The 21,849-nt window shown below is 43.4% G+C and overlaps 1 protein-coding gene across 1 annotated transcript in view; it reads left to right on the top strand.

The window, feature by feature from the left end:
• Window positions 1-21,849, top strand: part of ints6 (integrator complex subunit 6) — a 74,115-nt gene that overhangs the window by 45,204 nt on the left and 7,062 nt on the right. Inside the window, exons 9-16 of the mRNA XM_084310220.1 lie at window positions 1,561-1,693; window positions 7,284-7,378; window positions 11,998-12,108; window positions 12,467-12,685; window positions 13,720-13,846; window positions 14,305-14,447; window positions 17,839-18,025; window positions 18,918-19,367. Of these exons, the coding sequence (XP_084166346.1) occupies window positions 1,561-1,693; window positions 7,284-7,378; window positions 11,998-12,108; window positions 12,467-12,685; window positions 13,720-13,846; window positions 14,305-14,447; window positions 17,839-18,025; window positions 18,918-19,367 (1,465 nt within the window). The remainder of the gene's footprint in view (window positions 1-1,560; window positions 1,694-7,283; window positions 7,379-11,997; window positions 12,109-12,466; window positions 12,686-13,719; window positions 13,847-14,304; window positions 14,448-17,838; window positions 18,026-18,917; window positions 19,368-21,849) is intronic.

The raw sequence follows: 21,849 nt of genomic DNA on the forward strand, positions 1-21,849 counted from the left end.
CAAAATATACACTATATGCAACACAGACAAAATATACACTATACACAATACATACACAGACAACATATACACTATACACAACACAGACAAAATATATACCCAAATATAATACTATACACAACACAGACAAAATACACTACACAAGACAAAATATACACTATACACAACTAAGGCTGAGCCCGAACCCTGTTTTTAGGGTTCGAACGTTCGCCAGGGTTTATCGAACGAACGTTCGAACGTTCGTTTTTTTAAATTTTAAATTTTTTTTTTTAATAAAATAATTTTTTTTCATTTTTAATAATAATTTTTTTTTTAATTGTATTATTATAGATCCTACGGAGGGCGGCATTGCATAGTCTATTGGTGAAAAACATGTTGTTTACAGTGGTGGCTGTTCATGTAAACATGTAATTAAACAAAGCACTCAGAAGAAAATAAACAAGCTACTGAATCAAAGTATGATAAACAATAGCCCTTGCAGTCACGTAAGGGGCTAGATAAACAAATGCATTCGTTTTGTGGCATTAACGTTATATAGTTAGTGTTACACGTTCAATAACAGGTATTCACTCTTGGACGACGGGGAGGGGAGCCGGGAGGAGAGGCGCACGCCTCGGCTCAACAGACCCGTCCACCGTCTACCTCGGAACGGCCGGGCTCCCAACACGCCTGCCGCCCGTCCGCCCTACCACCGTTCCGAGGTAGACGGTGGACGGGTCTGTCCACCGTGCGCCTGCTGTTGTTTCCAACGCAACCACCTCCCGCCATGAAGCTCGCGCTCCGTGGCCGAAAAAGGCTGGTATTCATTAATGATCCTTCTGCAGGTTCACCTACGGAAACCTTGTTACCGATTACTTCCTCGGCGGGGAGCTAACTACGGCTCCCCGGTAGCTACGGTAAGTCTGTTGAGGCTTGCCGATTGGTGGTAACAGCAGAGGCGGGTGCAAGCGGTGTGACGTAATTGGCAGAATCGCCTGTCAATCAAAATAGAGCTCTGGTTGAGAAATAGTGTCCCGCTGCAGCCCGGCAGACCATACTGGTTGAGCCGAGCGCCTCGCATTCACATCACCTCAACCCCGTGCGCATCCTTTATTTTTTTTTCACCGAACGTTCGAACCTATTAATTAAAGTCCGAATGTCAGCGTAACGAACGAACGTTCGAACGTTCGGGCTCAGCCTTATACACAACGCACATGGACAACATATACTCAACACATACAGTCAAAATATACATTATACACCACATACCGGTATATAGACAAAGCTATACACCATACGCAACACGTACAAAGACAAAATATACACTATACACAACACGTACAAAGACAAAATATACACTATACACAACACGTACAAAGACAAAATATACAGTATACACAACACATACACAGAGAAAATATACACTATACACAACTCATAGACAAAATATACACAACACAGACAAAATACTCGGACAAAAGCAAAAACATACACTTTCAAACACCTTCACTGCACATGAATTGTATGGTCATCTTAATTTTCTCTCTCTCTCTCTCTTTCTCTCTCTCCCTCCCCCTGTAGGTGTTTGTGTGTAGCAGTGCCAAGTACAGTGACCTGGGCCAGCCCTTTGGTTACCTGAAGGCCAGTACAGCCCTCAACTGTGTCAACCTGTTTGTCATGCCCTATAACTACCCTGTGTTACTGCCACTGCTAGGTAAGATTTGCACCGACCTAAATGCCATTTAATTGAATAGAGCGTAGGATTGATAATGACTGGAGCCAGTGTTAATTTTGTCAACGAAAACTATGACGAAAGATGTCAACAACTTTTTTCCACAACGAGATAATGAGTAACTAAAAATGACCCTTTGTAAGCAACAACAAAAAATATGAAGTGTATTAACATTTTCATTAATAATACGAATACAAATCAAACTGTAAAGTCAATTAAGCGGTCAGGTGGCGTAGCAGAGATTGCGCTCGTCACCAATGCAAGAGGCTGCGGTCTCGACTCCCGGAGTCAGCATTGCCTTTGGCTTGGGCTGATCGCTATACTAACCCGTTTGACTGGGTTAAGGGGACAGCGACGCCTACAGGTCAGGTCTGGGCGCTTGCTCAGCGGAGGCAGGACTTGATGAAGGCAGCGTGACCTCCCACACGTTACACTTCACCAATGAGAGTCCTCGCTGCCATGTGAAAAAAGAGGCACTGGCTGTCGCCACACGTGTCGGAGGAAGCGTGCGGATGACTTCAGGTTTCCCTTGTACCGACCAGTTGGAGAACATGCGCGCAACAAAACGGGTAGGGGAGGGGGGGAATTGGCACAACGACTAAAATTGGACGGGGAGAAGACAGAAAATTGGAGAAAGAGATATAAAAATAAAAATAAAAACTGTAAAGTAAATTATTAACAAATAGACAAATTGATTTGACTAATGTATATCTTTAAACCAATGACCTGCATGCACTCGCTCTGCAAAATCCGCACAACCGTAAATTGCATGCTTTAATTGCCATAAATTGGAGCTGTCATCCAAGCCATCTGCGTGCGTGGGGGGGGGGGTTGTGTATTGCACACAGAGACATGCCTAGACACAAGCAAGAAGTGCCATGAGCCTCGTGGAAAACTGAGAAGAAAGGTGTTTTCAATTTCTGGTTAGGTTCTAATGAAGCTCAGATCCAGTAACTGATGCTGTACGTGGTATTTCTTTTGTTAATGTGGGTCTACATCACTGATATAAGAGTGTCTGCTCAGTAACATGGGTCTCCCAGTCCCTCCTGCTCTGCAGTAAACACAACATTTCTTTTCTGGAACCCAGTTCCCACTTTATTCAATCAGGAGATTAAATTGCAAAAATTGTCTGGAGAAAAAAGTTTGAAACAATTATGTGCTTGAAACAAGTAAAATAATCTGCCAGTGCAGTAAACAAATTTGGCTTGGCAAGATTAACTGAAATAAGTAATACAACATTTTTATAAAAAAGAATATATCTAGGGTTCTCTCTCCTGATTGAGACCCATGTTACTGACCAAACGCTCTATATCAGTGATGGCTGTTGGAATGTAGAGCTACTTAACAAGAAAATACCACTTTAACACAATCCACTCGTTGCATAGAGCGTTTGTTTTATAGATGTCCTGGTGGTAACTGTAGTTAAGAAGAACTTCACAAGTAAAACTGATGCTTTCATTTTGAATTGAATTGAATTTTTTGAATCGCAATCTTTATTTCGAACATGCAATGAATACAAACAAACAATAACAAAAGCAAAACACAACTCAATCTACATGTTCGTAAAGGAGTAGGAAGAAGTATACACTTATTTAATCCTACCCCTTTTCCACTACTCAAATGAGTGTACTATTTTAAAACATTAAAAAAAAATATATATATATATATATATATATGCAAAACAAAAAAACAAAAACTATACATGTAAAACATGAAAGAAATAAAATAAAAATGTAAACACCCGTGAGTATCAAGTCCCTTCCTCATCCCTGTACCTTGTGAACATAAATGTCCTTATACATCAGTTTGAATTGTCTCATGTTTGGACATTGCTTTAGCACCACATTTAGGCCCCGTTTAGACGAGCGTTTTGTGAACAGAAACCGCAAAAGTCATCTTGCGGTTTCACTTTTAATTTTACGTTTAGACGAGCGTTTTGGGGTGGAATTCTCCGTGCAGACGACGCTGTAAGGACGGAGCCCCGCTGTCACACGATTGGCGCATATGTCACATGACGTGCTGTGAAGACCCGCCCTACTCTGCCTCTGATTCGCAGACTGTGGATGGGGAATGTGATTGGGTCAAAGCAGAGTCACTCACAGACAGTGGGTCCACTCACGCCGCGGGACAGATTCTTGTGTATTTAACCCTTTCACTGCCACACGACAGCCGGTTGTGTGATAGTAAAGGGTTAACCTTCTGCAGGGTTCCCACGGACCTGGAAAACATGGAAAACATGGGATTCATGGGATTCATTTTCCAGGTATGGAAAGGCATGGAAACTGAGCAAAAGTGACCAATTACATGGAAATAGAAACAGTTGTCCTGGAAAATTTTATTGGATGATGTGTAATAAAATTTTGAGCACAGAATTAACATGAGTTTATAAAAACCCTTTACATGTGAACAGCTTTTACTGTAGATAGAAATGGATGATCCCATGTTGTAGAGCATGCTCTTGGCATCCTATATTGTATATTGGATGTTGGAATTTGATGCAGACATGCTCCCCTGTTTTGTAGCTGGATGCTTAAGACAGTGGGGTGCTGTTCTGCAGCTTGATGCCCCTCAGACATGCCCAGACATGTCAGTTGATTGATAGTCAGCATTTATATATTAGAGAGGGCTTAGTTGATCCCCTCAGTCTGTGTGCGCGTCCCTGATCACAAGTAAGTGTTAAATATGTGTATAATGAGGACGCTTAGTTATATATGTATATAGTTAATCTATATACTATATAGATTTATATAGTTAAGGCTTATAGTAAGGTCATAATTCTACCAGCTGCTTAGGAAGCAATTTACCAGTACGCTTATAGTGATAATCTAGCCCAGTGGTGCCCAACCAGTCGATCGCGGGCTGATTTCAAGTAGATCTTGATTAATAAAATTTGATTATACATTTTTTTTTTTGCTAAATCAACTTTGCCTCTCCTTGTTAACTACAACAAGCAATGTTGTTTGTTATTTAAGATGAGGTTGGACTCTGCACTGACAGATTTGTGTTAATTATGCTGCTTTTATAAAGCCTCAAATGACGGCTTACAATATACAATTTTGGCTGGTAGCTCTCGGCTAAGTGGTAAATTAAAAAGTAGATCTTGGTTCAAAAAAGGTTAGGCACCCCTGATCTAGCCTATTGAGTATAATCTATATTGTTGATTGTAGTATTTAGTACCTGTTTATCACCTGTTGAATTGTCACAATTAGAATCGATGCATTTTGATTAATCGATGCATCGTTACACCCCTAAAGAGTAGGCATACTACCCCTTCTACATAAGACTCATAATCTCAAATGTGTGATGCATTACAGGAGTGAGTGACAATGACACGCGGCAGTTTCAAGTCATATTGGAAATATGACTCTCAATACAAGGACTGGATTAGAGAGGTACCAGGAGATGTCCACAAGGCTTATTGCAAGTTTTGCCGCAAGTCATTTGACATCAGCAATATGGGGATCTCTTCCCTCAAGAGCCATTCAAAAGGACAAACCCACACCAAGTTAGCTGGACAGCTAAATAGTGAAAGAAGAATGACAGATTTCTTGGCTACAAAAACAGGAGAGGGGAGAAGCGGCCCAACAAGCCAGGATATCAAAAGTGACAGTCAGGTGCCCAGTACGCGTGTTGCTTTTTAACAGCGCAGCAGTGCAAGAATGTGACAATTTGACCATGTGACCGCGGCAACGCGGGAGAGCGGCAGTGCGGAAATAGGCTGTCTCTAAGACAAACTCTAACCTTAACCAGCTCCTTAACAGCGCCTAAACTTAACCGTTCTAACCTTAACCAACTCCGAAACAATGCCTAACCTTAACCTTAACCATGCCTAACCTTAACCGGCGAAAGAATACATGTTAAAAAAAAAATCACGTTAAAAAAAAAATGTGATGGGATTCGAACTCGTCAACAACGGACCGCAGGACCGCTGCTCTGCCAGGTGAGCTGAAGCGCCGAATGAAAATCATGGCGGGTTACTGGGGCGGTTAGATAATTCCGCAAGCTCTGCCGCTCCGCTCGCATGGCGCAGCCAATCAGGGAAAACGCGGAAGCAAAAGCAGCACTGCTGCGCTGTTATTAAGCAATAGGCGCCCAGTACCAGCAGTGAACAGCCTACGGAAAAAGGCTCTAGAGCAAAGGCTCTCAAGCCAAGCTGTATTTGAAGCAGAGATTCGCTGGGTCATGAAGATGGTCAGGTCACACTTCTCATTCAACTCCAACTCTGACATTTCAAACACTTTTGCTCAGATGTTCCCAGGGGGTTGTGTGTGTGTGTGTGAGGGGAGGGGGGCGCGGATGGGGGCGGAAAACTTCAGGGGCCTATAGATCATCACTTAATATGGTACCTGGAAAATCAGGAGGTAGTATGGAAAAAAATGTCAAGGCAAGCGTGGGAACCCTGTTCTGTCGTGTGGCAGTGAAAGGGTTAAAAGTACTGCCAATGTAGCCTTCAGGTGATCTCCGTTGACATACTTGCTTTGTTTACGTCTCGGCTACTGGCGCATACCTGCTACCTGTGACGTAAGCAGTACGCGCGACCAGAGCCGTGACAACCCTTTCGTCATCGTTTTAACAGATTTATACGGTTTAACAGTTTAGACGAGAGCGCAAAGCTTTTGCGTTTCTAGGAATTCCACCCTGGAAGGTAGTCTCACTTTTTTGCGGTTTCACCCCGTAAAAACGCCGTTTCCGTATAAACGAAAGGCACATATTCACCTGCTAGCGTTTCCGTCTAAACGGGGCCTTAGACTGTTCCACAGTTTCACTCCACATATCGAGATGCAGTGTCTTCTCATGGTAGTGCGTACATTTAGTTCATTCAGTAGCTACCTGCTATTATGTATTCTGGCAACAGTCATTTACCAGAAGCATGATGGAGAGAGCAGCCATGAGTGGAGAGAACGATGCTTCTTGTGCGCAATGCACTACTCTAACCTAGTGCACTCGATTCAACCTCTCCAGATGTTACTCTGCCTGCATTTTAAAGGCATTACGTTTAGGATTTAGTTCGAAGTTCTTCCAAATCATCTCCTAAAAATCATCTATAGATCTCATTGACTATTTTGTATTAAGACTAAATGAAAATCAGCTGCCAAACGTAACACTGAGTGGATCTTAGACCAATCTTGTGCTTTCAAATGCCATTTAGGGGAGTGGGCAAGATTTCTGTCCAGGTATACGTGTGAATTGACGTCATGTGGTCGTCACATCAGAATACCAGCTTTCTATGCTCTGCTTGGTGCCAGACTTTGGTGTCAGTTCTATTGAATCCTGTATTAAAATTCTAAATATACAACCTAATATACATGAACCAATATACCAAACGTTAGCTAGTTAACAATGCAACAAATTGCAGATGATTCTGACATTCGAGGTAATAACCTGTTTAAATGACATGGTCATAAACAAGGAGATGGCTTCAACTCAATATCGCCCGAACTGAACATTTCCACACTTGGCACCAACGTGCGTTCAACCCTTTCTTCTTTTATAGTTTCCCTGATATTTATTTAAATTGCCAAAGTGGGTCCGTGGTGTCCAACAGAAATCTCTTGTTCTTCTCTCATTGCAGATGACTTGATCAAAGTGCACAAGTTCAAGCCTACCATCAAATGGCGCCAGTCCTTCGAGACCTACCTGAAGGCCATGCCTCCATATTACATTGGGGTGAGTGTTGTTACGGCCCTGGCCTGAAGGAACCTGAGCCCCACTCTTCTCCCCCCCCCCCCCCCCCCCCCCCCCCCTTCAGGCAGGATGAAGAATAGCTTCTTCCCAGATGCTGTGAGACTACTGAACTGTTCATCGCAGCTCATCACTGCCATGCCTCTGCACACTGCACTGTAGCACTTTATGGCACCTATGACACTTCTCTCTTTAATCAGTGAATTTAATTAGTTTTATTGAACTAAATCAGTTTTATTGAATTGAATTAATTAGCTTTTTTTATTGAATGATTAGTTTTTATTGACCCAAGGACAGCCAGGACAGCCATGAAAGTCTAATTCAAAAGGTTATTCAGGGTATTAAAGGGTATTCTGCAGGGTATTAAAAAGTCTTGCATTTCATTTGCATTCTCAATGAGGGTAAAGGTGTAGGGCTGCTGCTGCCATTTTCAGCAGTTTATTGAACAGTGTTAAAAACATGTGTGGAGGGTAGGGGTGGACGGTATAAACGGTATACGGTATAAACTGTATTAATTTGCTCTACGGTATGGATTTTGACTATACCGTGTAACCGGTAGAGTAGCTCTAAAATAGCAATGACGTCATGTAACCACAGCGCGACTATTTCAATCGCATTTGCCCCTAAAAATAGATAGAATTAGTCATAGATAATAGATATGTGCAAACTGGAAAAAGTTATTTAGGAGGCTTCGCGCAGTGGGCGTGTCAACACGCAATTGTCATTTCATAATAAACACATATCACCGCGGCGCACAGCAAGTTTCAATTTCAGTTCCTGGCATTTTTAACCAGTGGAGAAAGGTAGTTCAAGTTTCAAGTTTCTTTAATAGTTGTCATACAGAAGTACAGAATACTTTCATACAAAATGCTTCTTACTGTTACGCTCCAGAGACTGTGCTAGACAAGATAGTATCAAATAACATAGTATAGCATGTAATTTAGAAGAAGAAAAAAGAAGAAAATGAGGTCACAGTGTTCGGTATAGACATATGTACAATGTTCTGAGTTACCATATAATATACAATACTATGCAGTGTACTAATGTACAGTACTATATAGTGCAAAGCAGAAATGGGATGAGGTACAATTTAGGTACAATTTACAGTAAGGTGTACGAGTTGTAGTGCAATCCTTCATCAATAAATATAAAGTGTGGGGAGTGGGTGCTACAGTGTGTTTGTTTAAAGTGGGTGTGTGCTATAAAGTGTGTGGAGTGGGTGCTACAGTGTGTTTGTTTAAAGTGAGTGTGTGCGTGTGGATGTGTGTGCTATGTGCGTTTGGTGGTTGTTGTTGTGTAGTGTTCATTGTTCGTTTAGCAGCCTGATGGCCTGGGGATAGAAGCTTCTTCTGAGTCTTTCTGTGCTCGCCTTGAGACTCCGGTATCGCTTGCCTGACCGCAGCAGTTCAAAGAGGCAGTTGTTCGGGTGACTGGAGTCTTTAATGATTCTCTTAGCCTTGCCCTTGCAACGCTTGTTGTAAATGTTCTGGAGGGTGGGGAGCCCCCCTCCAATTGTGCGTTCGGCTGAACATGTCACTCTTTGTAGTCTGCTTCGGTCTTGTGCAGTGCTATTCCCAAACCAGGAGGTGATGTTGCCGGTCAAGATGCTCTCTATTGTACATGAGTAGAAGTTCTTAAGGATCTTCTGACTGACTTGGAACTTCCTTAGGCGCCTGAGGAAGTAGAGGCGTTGTCGTGCCTTCTTCACAACACTGTCAATGTGTGTGGTCCATGTCAAGTCCTCGGATATGTAGGCTCCGAGGTACTTAAAGCTGTTGACTCTCTCAACCGGTGCCCCGTCGATGCTGAGGGGGCTGTAGTCCTTGACCCCCGACCTCCTGAAGTCCACAATCATCTCCTTTGTTTTGCTGACGTTCAGGGAGAGGCTGTTTTCCTGGCACCATCCCGCCAGGACCTTGACCTCTTCCAGGTAGGCCCTCTCGTCGTTGGCAGAGATCAGGCCCACCACCACTGTGTCGTCAGCAAATTTGATGATTGTATTGCTACTCCGCTGAGCCACACAGTCGTGTGTGTACAGGGAGTAGAGGAGGGGACTCAGAACACAGCCCTGGGGGGCCCCTATGTTGAGGGTGATGGATGAGGAGGTGCTGTTGCCTGCTCTCACCACCTGGGGTCTGCCAGTCAGGAAGTCCAAGACCCACTGGCAGAGGTCATAGTTCAAGCCCAGGTCCCTGAGCTTGGCTATGAGTATGGAGGGGACTATGGTATTGAATGCCGAGCTGTAGTCGATGAATAGCATTCTCACATAGTTCCCCTGCCTCTTGTCCAGGTGTGATGCTGCTGTGTGCAGCACATGGGCTATGGCGTCCTCCGTGGACCTGTTGGGGCGGTATGCAAATTGCAGGGGGTCCATGTTGATGGGGAGGGAGGAGCAGATGTAGCCCTTTACTAGCTTCTCAAAGCACTTCATGGCTATGGAGGTGAGAGCTACAGGGCGGTAGTCGTTGAGGCAAGCAGGCTTGGATTTTTTGGGTACAGGGATAATAGTGGACTTCTTCAGGCAGGTGGGGATGACAGCCTGTTCTAAGGACAGGTTAAATATGTCAGTGAATACTGGGGCCAGTTGGTCGGCACAGACTTTTAGGACGCGGCCGGGGATGCCGTCCGGACCTGCTGCCTTCCTGATATTCACTTTTTTAAAGGTCCGCCTCACCTCATGCTCTGTTACCCTGAACACTGCGTCTCCATCAGCAGCCGACCCCCCCCCCCCCAATTGCCGTGGCTTGTGAGCTGTCAGGTAAGAGATGTCCCTATCGTTTTTCTTATATGAATTATTCTACGTTAATAAAACATACCTGGTGATCAACTACAGTTTGCTGTAAACATTATGATATGCGTGTAGTGTTATGATAACGACGGCTGCAGCGGGAGCCGGGAGGACGGCGGAAGCAGTGGATTTGCGAATAGCATGCAGCTGCAGAGCCGCAGAGCCAGCGGCGCTTTCAGGTCAGATCCGCTCAACAGCGCCCCCCCACCCAACGGCTGAAAGCTGTGACCAGACCTGAAAGCGCCGCTGGCTCTGCGGCTCTGCAGCTACATATGCTTCTAGCAAAATCCAGCATCCAGCCCGGCTGTTTGCAATGGGAGCAGCACGGACTCGGGACTTATTTTATTTGGAATATAATGACTTTATATGCAAAAGTAGCCTAGTTTTAAGTTAAAATATTATAAATCTACATGCCTTGAGGATGTCATTCTTTATATAGCCTGCCTATCAGGCAAAAAAAATATTCTAACGGAAACACTGATACCGTGATATACCGGTATACCGTTACCGTCTATGCTTCAAATTATACCGTGATATACATTTTAGACCATACCGTCCACCCCTAGTGGAGGGGATCTTTAATGGCACATTTTCTTCTGAAATTCTTATGGTTTGAGTAATGCATTGGAAGATGTTGGTCCCTAGATGCCACACAGTATGTTTCATGAGAATAGGGTGAACAGATACATTTTCTTTTAAAAAGATATTGGTAGTCTAATATGGCAGACCTCATAGGTCCTTATAAAAGAGATGATTTTTTATTCAGTTAGGGATATTTAATTTACAAGAGATTCTTGGAGAACTAATGCTGCAAATTGTACAAGGAACTCTCTAACCTGGTATATTATTAAAAAAATTATATATTAAGAATGCACTGGAATTCGAGGGAAAACTAAACACATATTGGATCATAAATCATTACACACTTTATACTGTTCACTGTTTTTACCGTATCGGTCTTCCTTTGTGGAGGTCTGGGGAAATAACTACAAGTGCACCCTACAGCCAATATGCATATTACAGAAGAAAAAAAAGTTGCATTGTTCATTTCAATACCTGTAATAGTACAGTAGTCCACACACACACATGTGCATTCAGTTAAGTTGGAATATGACTGTAATACAAACGGTTCAGTTTGTCAGGTACATGCAACAGAGATTACAGTGTTTACATCTGTCTGCTTGAGAAAATACCATGTTCTGCAATAAAAATGATTGAAGTGAGATGAACAGACTGAACTTTATTTGATTAGATAAAACATGTTGAAAAAAGGTAATTTTCTTTTAATCACAATACTCAGCGTATCGCGATATATTTAGTATCGCGATACTATCGTGACGCAAGTATTGCGATACTATCGTATCGTGAGGTCTCTGGCGATTCCCACCCAACACACAAACACACTGTTTCTTAAATCAAACACCTTGACATTTATGGATCTGGTCAAATTTAACATCACAAATCATGTACAAAGCCAGAAATAACCTGTTGCCAAAAAATATACAAAACATTTTCAGGGAAAGAGAAGGTGGCTATAATCTGAGAGGAGAGCTAAACTATCACTGTGCTGAATATGGATAGCAGACATAGTCGACTGTGCTGAGTGTCACTCGGGTCTATGGGCTGCCATAGACTGTCCCTACAGAAGAAATCAAGAAAACATACTATTATATCACACATGCAGTGCTTGGCCCCATAACCGCATAGTCTAGTAAATGTGTTTGTAAACTAATTGTGAGCTCTGCAAATATAAACAAATCCCCCTGCCCTGAAACCTGTATAGAGCACCTTTTAATGCGCTCTATTGTCTCCGTAGTCCTTGAGGAAGGCTCTGAGGATCATGGGAGCTCCCAACCTGCTCGCTGACAACATGGAGTATGGCCTGAGCTACAGCGTGGTCTCCTACCTCAAAAAGCTCAGCCAACAGGTAAGGCTGCATGTGGTTCACCACGTGTCTGTGTGCTATGTAGCCCACTGAAACCCACTAAATCTTCCACAGTAGACTAAAAAACACTTAAAACGATTATTACTACCTACTATGCTAATATGTCTTTACTACTATGCACTCAGAGTGTAGCACTCAAGTTCAACACTGTTTGACGAACAACATTACTTACTTTTAGCTGCCAGAGTTGTCGCTTTGGATAAAAGCATCAGCTAAATGACTAAATGTAAAATGTAAGTGTACTTCCCGATTGCAGTGGAAATGGATTCCACTGCATTTTGGGTGTACCCAGTCAAGCAGCTAACCCCCCCCCCCCCCCCCCCCTCCTCTCCTTGCCCAGTCGAAGATGGAGTATGACCGTCTGATCGCCTCCATCGGTAAGAAGCCGGTGCCGGAGGCGGGCATCAAGGTGCGTTGGCGGGGTGGGGGTGGCATCTCCCTGGCCCAGCGCAGGGACTTCACCCAGCTGCTCCAGAGCATCACAGGAGAGGCCCCAGCCCTCCCTATGGAGCTGAACTCCAAGGAGTTCCAAGGCTTCCACCTGGCCCTGCTCAACAAGGTGGGTTGGAGAGGAAATAATATTAAATACATGAAATGTTTTTGTATTTTTGCGGGGCTACCGGGAGCTTGGTGCGTCTGTCGAGAGCTTGTATGGAACACAAGAGTTAATTGGCGCACAAGTGCAGCCGCAAGTTTTCAATGTCGCCATGTGTTTTAAAACTTTTTTAGTATGGTTGTGAATTTGGTATTAAATTTGTCTCTAAGTGGTATTAAAAAGATCTTAAAACGTCTTAAATGTAACGTGTTGAAAGCTGCAGATAGCCTGAGAAAGGCTTTCTCTCACAACTTTTTCCAAGGACAAACTCAAACTCCTTCCCCATTCATAACCATCCTGCCGTTATTGGAGAGTGCGAGAGAAGGAGAGAGACTGAACAACACTAAACTGAACTCCAGTGAACATCACTCAGGATAGAAAGTGTAAAGGCCATATGAGTGTTTTGGTTATTATTATTATTGATTGGATTTAGATAAAGTCATTGAACTGTCGTATTTGTCATAATAGGGCATTCTGGAACCTAGAACCTTCTAGAGCGTTGTGGTGATGTCATAATAGACTTTCTAGAACATTTGGGTCTCTATATATAGCCACGATTCTCTCTGTGTCAGTGGCATCTTCGACCAGACTGGACGGGACCAAAAGGATGGACTCAACAATGAACTGAAGCCAGAAGCCAGCAGGTAGATTCACGGCTGGACGGCTGGTACACTACGAAGGATTTTTCCTGTGTGGAGTCGGCGGTGAATTTGGAGACTGGGAAAATACAGTTTTCTTACCTTGTAGTAGTATGTGCATGAGTGACAAGAATATTTAGGAAAGTAGATTTAGGACCACTTCTGTAAAGAAAGACTTTGCAAATAAACCATTTGAATATCTTTAATATACACGGAGCGGCTGTGGACATTGCTTTTCTTTATCAACGGACGTACTACTCACGAGTAAGTAATTTGACCAGTGGAGTGGAGCCCCGGCCCGCACAGAAAGCATCTTGTGATCTTTGTGCCAGAAAGTGATGCTCCTTCCCTCTTCATCAGAGTCTGAAGCCTCAGGGCTTCAGGAACCCCTACGACATCCCTCGCAGTCACCTGCTGGACCAGCTGAGCCGAATGAGGAGGAACCTGCTCAACACCAGCGCCTGTACCCTCAGAGGACAGGACCCAGGTAGGACACAGCGTCTGTGTGTTTGGCCTATAAACTGTTAACCCTTTCACTGCCACACGACAGAAGGTTAACCCTTTACTATCACACAACCGACGGTCGCCAGCTGTCGTGTGGCAGTGAAAGGGTTAACCTTCTGTGTATTGTCGCAGTGAAAGGGTTAACCGTTTGGTAGTGTGGCAGTGAAAGGGTTAAGCACTCAATATATCATGTACATTTCAATTGAAAGTTCTTAGTGAAAATGGTAAATAATGGTGTGTGTGTTTTGCCTATAAACTGTTAAGCACTCAATATATCATGTCAATTTCAATTAAAAGTTCTGGTAAGTGTGCAAGTGATTTACGGTGACATTTATGGACAGACTTTGTTACAACACATTGTCATTGAAAGGTTGTACCATTTAAGAATCGTACACGGTGGAGTGCTTAGTTTGTCCCTCGTGCTTTCCTTCCTGGGTCCAGACCAGCTCCACAGTGTGCCAATAGCCCAGATGGGCAACTACCAGGACTTCCTGAAAGCAGCCCACCAGCCCCTCCGAGACGCGGACCCCGAGCAGCCCAAGCGCCTGCACACCTTCGGCAACCCCTTCAAACTGGACAAGAAGGTACTGTGCATCTCGGCACCGGGCCAAACGGATCTGAACGGATGAGTTATTGCGTAGCCGGTGAAAGGGCTCGTTTGATTGGTTGCCGCCATGCTTGTGACCATTTCATCCTATACCTTTTTCATCCCCCATTTAAATGAAATCAATCTTAACCCTTTCACTACCACACTACAGAAGGTTAACCCTTTACTATCACACTACAGACGGTTAACGGTCTGTAGTGTGATAGTAAAGGGTTAACCTTCTGTATTGTCGCAGTGAAAGGGTTAACCATTTGGTAAAGCAGTAGGGTTAACCATGGGACCCGGGTGAATATATCCGATGAAGACATACGTCTACTACTATGCACTCTCATAGCTCTTGTAGATTACTTGGTATACACTTGTTTTTTTATTTAGTTTGTTTCATGTTGTGATTTTATTGATACGATTGCCCTCTTATCGGCCCCCGTGATGACGATCCCTTTTTAGAAAAGGGTGAACCCATGGCAACCTATTATGCCCCGACCAGCTTGGTCCAAACATGTTGGCGTTTTTAAACCATGTAGCCGTGATACGATAAACAGGGTTCGCACAAGGTCCTTAAAGTGCTTGATTTTCATAAAAATATCAAGGCCTGGAATTCCTTAAACAGTAAATTTTTTAACAAGGTGCTTAAAAAGTCCTTGAAATTAAAATCAACCATTTGCATTGAATGTTTTGTTCATCCATGATCAAATTGTTCTGAATCAAGAAATCGTCTCGTGCGCTCCAACTGCTTTTCCTCATTTCTTCGCGTGATGCTCTAGCTTGCTCTAGCTGGCCAAGAAGATGCTTTAAAAAACAGCATTTAAAAGTGAATTGTATCCTTCGAGTGACATCCTTGAAAATAGTGTTTGGAAAAGTACTTAAAAGTCCTTGAATTTCATTTTGCAATGTCTGGGAACCATGGATAAAGGCTTTTTAAGATATTTCCCTTCCCGCTATACTTTTTAAACCATGTAGCTGTGATACAATAAAGGCTTTTTAAGATATTTCCCTTCCCGTTCCCGCTATACTTTTTCCACTGCTCTTGTAATGTTGAGACCCAATTTTGTGTTCCAACTAGGGGTGGACGGTATGGTCTAAAATTTATATCACGGTATAATTTGAAGCATAGACGGTAACGGTATATATCACGGTATCATCGTTTTTGATAAAAAAAATTTTTTTATTTTATATATACATATATTTTTTTTATAAAATATATATATTATATAATTAGACTTGTACTGGTATTATCTGCGAGACATCGCCACCACGCAACAAGCTCCACTGTCTGTGTGTACTCTAGTAGCCTCCAGCTACGGCCAGAATTCTCCGGAGCTGCACCTGGACCTATACTCGAGTAGCCTCGAGCAGAGCTACGGCCAGGATTCTCCGGCGCTGCACCTGGACCCTATTGTATTGGTATTATAACGTTAGCAAGCCCTCAGCTCGAATACGCATCGAATCAGTGTTATAAGACATTGATATCATGAGCTATCTGTAGCTACTGCATATATAACGTTAATACAACGCCTCAGTGAATTATTTAGTTCAATGGGACATTTCGTTTTGAACGGTGAACTAACTTGTGTTAACGTGAGCTAACAGGTAGCATACACGTCTCTAGTACTAGACTTTGTGGAGCGTTTGTTGATGTCAGGAGCTATCGGTAGCTGGCCGACTAGATACCGTTCGGTTAGACAATGCCCCATCATGTATTAAACTAAAAGTGAATAGTTGACTGGGTCATTTTGTAACGGTAGCTAAGCTAACGTTAGCTCAGGGAGACGCCGACAGCTCCCGTGTCCCGTCCCACTAGACTACTAGACCCGTGTTTACATGCGTGCGGTAGGGGCTGGCACGCCCACTGCGCGAAGCCTCCTAAATAACTTTTTCCAGTTCGCACATATCTATTATCTATGACTAATTCTATCTATTTTTAGGGGCAAATGCCAGTGAAATAGTCGCGCTGTGGTTACATGACGTCATTGCTATTTTAGAGCTGCACTACCGGTTACACGGTATACTCAAAATCCATACCGTAGAGCAAATTCATACCGTTTATACCGTATACCGTTTATACCGTCCACCCCTAGTTCCAACTCATCGTTCTTAACACTTTCAGTGCCGGCCATTAACGTTGATTAATGTCCTTGGATGCCAGCATCCACTTCAATGATATCGTTAAAAACGCATAATCTATGTTTTAAATTATGTGTCTAATCTGCCCGTCGCTTATCAATGACTTGTTTGCAGTCAACATTGTCGAAACGGATTGTTTTTTAATCGGTTCATATCCTTTTTATAGCATTTCGAAAAGCTATCGTTTTCTCGAAAATTTCAGGAAAATAGAAAGATTCAGTCATAAACGGCATTTATTGGAATATTCTCGAATACACTAGACACGTTGTCATTTGTCGGCCTATTTATGAATCGTTTTCAAATGAACGCTAGATTATCGATAGTATATGTGTACTTATGCACGCTATAGAAGCGAGCTGAGAAATCGATTCTCTTATTTCCTCAACAGCACACATATACACATACGGGACACGCTGTTATCTCAGTGAAAACAGCTCTGATTATCCTAAAACTGGTAACATAGACTCCTTACCTTAGATCAGATGTTCTCCAAAAAGATTATTCCAATTCCTGATAGCCATTCCAAATATCGATTGTGTTTATTGATTGATTATTGGCTGCTGTAAATATATATTCCAGGCTGCTTTCCATCTTGCGATCACTTCCCTCTTCATCAGACGGCTCGCCAGCATAGTGGAGCCAGTAGGCCCCCCCCCCACAGATCCACCAGTGTAATCGAATGGCCTGCAGTTACACAGGGATAGACGATAGGGGGCGGTATTTTCCCATCGGAGCTCCTAGAGGGGCTGCTGTACCAACGGGAGACTCGTTGATGAAATATGAATTCAGATTGCTAATAAAAAAAAAAAAAAAACGACAATTAGCGTCGTCTGCATTCAACGGGCAGGGCGAAATAACGACATATGTCGTGGCTGGCACTCAAAGTGTTAAGGAACCTGTGTGTGTTTATAGAATACATGCTCCTGTGCATGACCCATGACCCGTCTTGTATCTACTAGTAGGATTGTCAAAGAGGCCTATTAAGATGTTAGATCCTAATATGAAAAACGATGTGATTTAATTCTCTTACCTTGACCTTGTCTATTTTATGCTTGTTTTATACTTATTTTATGTCTGCACTTTATGCATTGATCTGCCAATTTTGTACACATTTTATGCCTGTCTTTTTTTTTTTTTACTGCTGTGAAGCACTTTTGAGCTGCAATTCTAGTATGAAAGATGCTATACAAATATTATTATTGTCTGACCACATCTCTTCTGCCTCCTCCTCCTCTCTTCCACAGGGCATGATGATCGACGAGGCGGATGAGTTTGTGACCAGCCCTCAGAACAAGGGGAAGAGGCCGGGGGACAGCAGCAACATGCAGGGCGGGGGGCCCAAGAGACGACGCTGCATGTCCCCTCTGCTGCGCCTGGGCCGGGCCTACACTCCCCCCGTCACCCCTCCCGCCAGCCCCAGACCTGCCACCGGTGAGCTTTTAGACCGACCGGCACACGAATAAATCATGCTAGCAATAAACGATCTAGCGAATAAACTAATAGCAATCTTCCCTGGATCTTTGGACACTTTCGAGCAACACTGTATGTGCAATCTTTCCTGGATCTTTGGACACTTTTGAGCAACACTGTATGTGCAATCTTCCCTGGATCTTTGGAAACCTTCGAGATCTGTTCATTGGGCAAGAATCCTATCATTCAACACAAAGATTGCCATTTAAAATGTTCTTATAGAGCGTATCTGTAGGACAGATAATCCTCACATATTGAACACAAAGGCTACATTCAGACTGCAGAGGAGAGTGGCCCAAATCTATGTGATTCAGTTCAGTGTGAACAGCACAAATCACATGGAATCTGATCTTTTTCCATTCTGATTTAGTCCACTTTCATATCTGGTCCTAAATCAGATACAGGTTTGATCTTTTGCAATGCGACCTCAGTCTGAACAGTCATGCGACTTTTACGTCACTCTGGATGTAAAGAATTGTGACGAATAAATAAGCAAATGGTAAATTGTGCATTTATATAGCAGCTTTTATCCAAAGCGCTTTACAATTTTGTTCCTCACATTCATTCACATTTACACACCGATGGAGTCTAGATTGACATTTGTCAAATGTTACATCCATCTTCTTTATTGTTCATTTGTGCATGCGGGTCAGTTTGGGTTCAATCTATATTGGCCTCATTAAAAAATATATATATAATAATGTGAACAGCCAAACAAAAAATCGGAATTGAGCACTAAGACTTGTAGTGTGAACGTAACCAAAGATTTTCATAGATGAGGTACCGTGCCCTTGATAAATTATCTAAATGATGGAACTGTTGTGTATCTATTGTTTTATCTCTGAACCCACAGATGGAGAGGACGACGACAATGACGACACCGACAACGACACCGACCACGACACCGATCACGACACCGATAACGACCACGACGGCGACGACGACGATGATGACATCGCTCCAGACCCAGACTTCATCGTCAACCACCTGAGTCAGAACCACTACAACCCAGAGAGCTGCGACGTGGACCAGGGCCACCCCTCCGGACCCCTGGACCACCAGGAGAACCACATGGCCATGGATGCCCAGGACCACAGGGAGGGGGAGGAGGAGAACGGCCAGCCCGGGGACGGCGATCTGCGGCTGGGTGGCGAGGGGGGAGTGGAGGGCCTCTCGCCGGACGACCGGCCGCCCCGCTACCCGTCACCCACGGCTCTGAAGAAGCAGATGAACAGCGAGAGCCTGGAGGTCAACAACGAGCTGAGGGCCCTCATCACCAAGGAGATCCGCAAACCCGGCAGACGTACGTAGCGGGACCGGGGCGCGGTGTGGGACGGGTTTAGTCCTCTCGGCTGGACGACCACTTTTAGCTTTAGTGTCCTGTGGGCGAGGTTAGATGAGATAAGATAAGATATTCCTTTATTATCAGAGTAATGCATTAAAAATGTAAGCCTTCCGATAATGTTTTGTTTAAAGGAACACGTCAACATTTTGGGACGTTGGCTCCGTCTTTCCCAGAGTCCGACAAGAAGATGGATACCATTATCCTCTCTGTGTTCGTTGAGTAGAGGGAGAGGGATCCAGCTGTGTGCTAGCCTAGCTTAGCACAATGACTGGAAGCGGGGGATACGTGGCTAGTAGGGGTGCACCGATGTATCGGTCGGGTATCGGTATCGGCCGATAAGTGCCTTGTTGACTGCAATCGGCCTATCGGCCGATAAGCTCAAATGTGCCGATGGCAGTAGCCGATAAATATCCATCAATTTGTGTAGCGTCAAAAGACAAAAAAAAGTTCACTCGCGACCTGCACAACGCCGTCCCCAGTCCCCCCCCCACACACACACACAAGCTACTGCATCAAAGTTACTACTTATGATTAACAAGGCATTCGTTTTGTGGCATAACGTTATATAGTTAGTGTTACACGTTCAATAACATCAGCATATTATTTACCCGAACGTAGCAAGCATACTCGTTCATACTAGCTCAGTTCCTTCCGTTGCTCATAGAGCCCTGAGTTTTACCCATTCTGCAATCTGTTAATAAAGTTTTCAATCAGACACATGTATAGAAAGGCTTTGTTTTATTATAACATTCGTTGCAGTAAAATCATTATGCCTCATTTAGTCATCCTGCGGAGCTAAAAGCTAAACGTCGGCCGCGCCGCCGTTTGTTGTTGTTGTAGAATACCTCTCGTCAAAATCAATGGCGGACAAAAGCGGAAGTAAAAAATGTATACGCGCTTGCCGATTGGTGGTAACAGCAGAGGCGGGTGCAAGCGGTGTGTGACGTAATTGGCAGAATCGACTGTCAATCAAAATTTCATTGGTTGAGAGCTCTTGAGACAATAGTATCCAGCTGCAGCCCGGTAGACCATACTGGTAGAACTAGTATCTAGCTGCAGCCCGACAGACCATACTCGGAGAGAGCTATTTCTTGATGTTTCCTTTTTTTAAGTAAGTAAAGAGGCCTATGTTCATATCGGTGAGCACAATTTGTAACACAAATATACAGTAGTTTCATAAAATAAAAATAAAAATATTACAAAAAAAAAATTTAAATTACAAAAAGAATTGCCACAAATATCGGTATCGGTATCGGCCGATTGTGTTAGTTGAACAATCGGTATCGGTGGCAAATGTTCATATCGGTGCATCCCTAGTGGCTAGCCTAGCTCTGTCAACTCCAAAACTATTTACTGTGTGTAGAAATAACAATGTAAGAATTAGACATTTCAATTTTCAAAGCGATACATGGTTGGAGCTATTTTCATGATGATGATAATAAATAGTCACTTAACACATTGGTCGCCAAGAACGAGTTATGCCGTTTTTGCCCGCCATGCGTTGAACGCCAAGAACGACTTATGCCGCTTTTCGGATCAATATTTCATTTTTTCACCATAGCATTCATAATTCATCCAGCCAACCTCCGGACTGCAGCGGGACTCTGTATGAGATTGCAACGCCTCAATACCGCCGCCTGGTGGATGGTCGGGCGAGTTACACTCTCGCCAAAACCGGAAGTGCCGATCAGTGCGTCGAGGAAATCCCTCCGGCAGTGATATCTTGTTACGTGGCTCCAGACAAACACTATAGTGCATTTGGATCGCTTTCTAAACTTAATAATCGATATGATTTTGGAAATGGATCTAGGAGATCGGCGTCAAATAATTGGGATCTTTTTCCTCCAGTCTCATCTGCGAACGGTAAGAGGACAGTAACGTTATTTTCAGCCTGTTTGTTTATTCATTTCACTGCAAACCATCTGATCAATATATCAACCCATACTAAATAAAGCCGTTACTGACGATCAAGGAATTATAAACGACCCCCCCCCCCCCCCCTCTCCTTCATGCATGATGAAGCATAATGTATACCGATCATATACATTTTAATTTTTTTATATAGCGTGTATAGGAAAGAAACGCCAATCGATAATCTATCATGCTTCAGGGCCTATAACTACTGTTTTTGGTATTACAGCAGAAAAGATTAAAAACATACTTATATTCTCGACGCTATTAACACAACAATGTATGAATGAAAAAATATAACGTTCCCACATCCTGAACGATAGATAATCGATGTTGAATGGGCCATAGTAATGTCGATATAGCAATAACATTTTAAAAGTTATAGCCCTGCAAAGAAGGTAAACATCTCCATAGGCTTTCAACGGTGGCAGACTGGGTACTTTGATGGGCACAACCCCCGCCGCCCAATGTGTTAAGATAAGATATTCCTTTTTTGATCCCCTTGGGGAAATGTGGGCGTCATAGCAGC

Source organism: Notolepis coatsorum (assembly GCF_963971535.1).
Source record: "Notolepis coatsorum genome assembly, chromosome: 3".
Lineage (NCBI taxonomy): Eukaryota > Metazoa > Chordata > Actinopteri > Aulopiformes > Paralepididae > Notolepis > Notolepis coatsorum.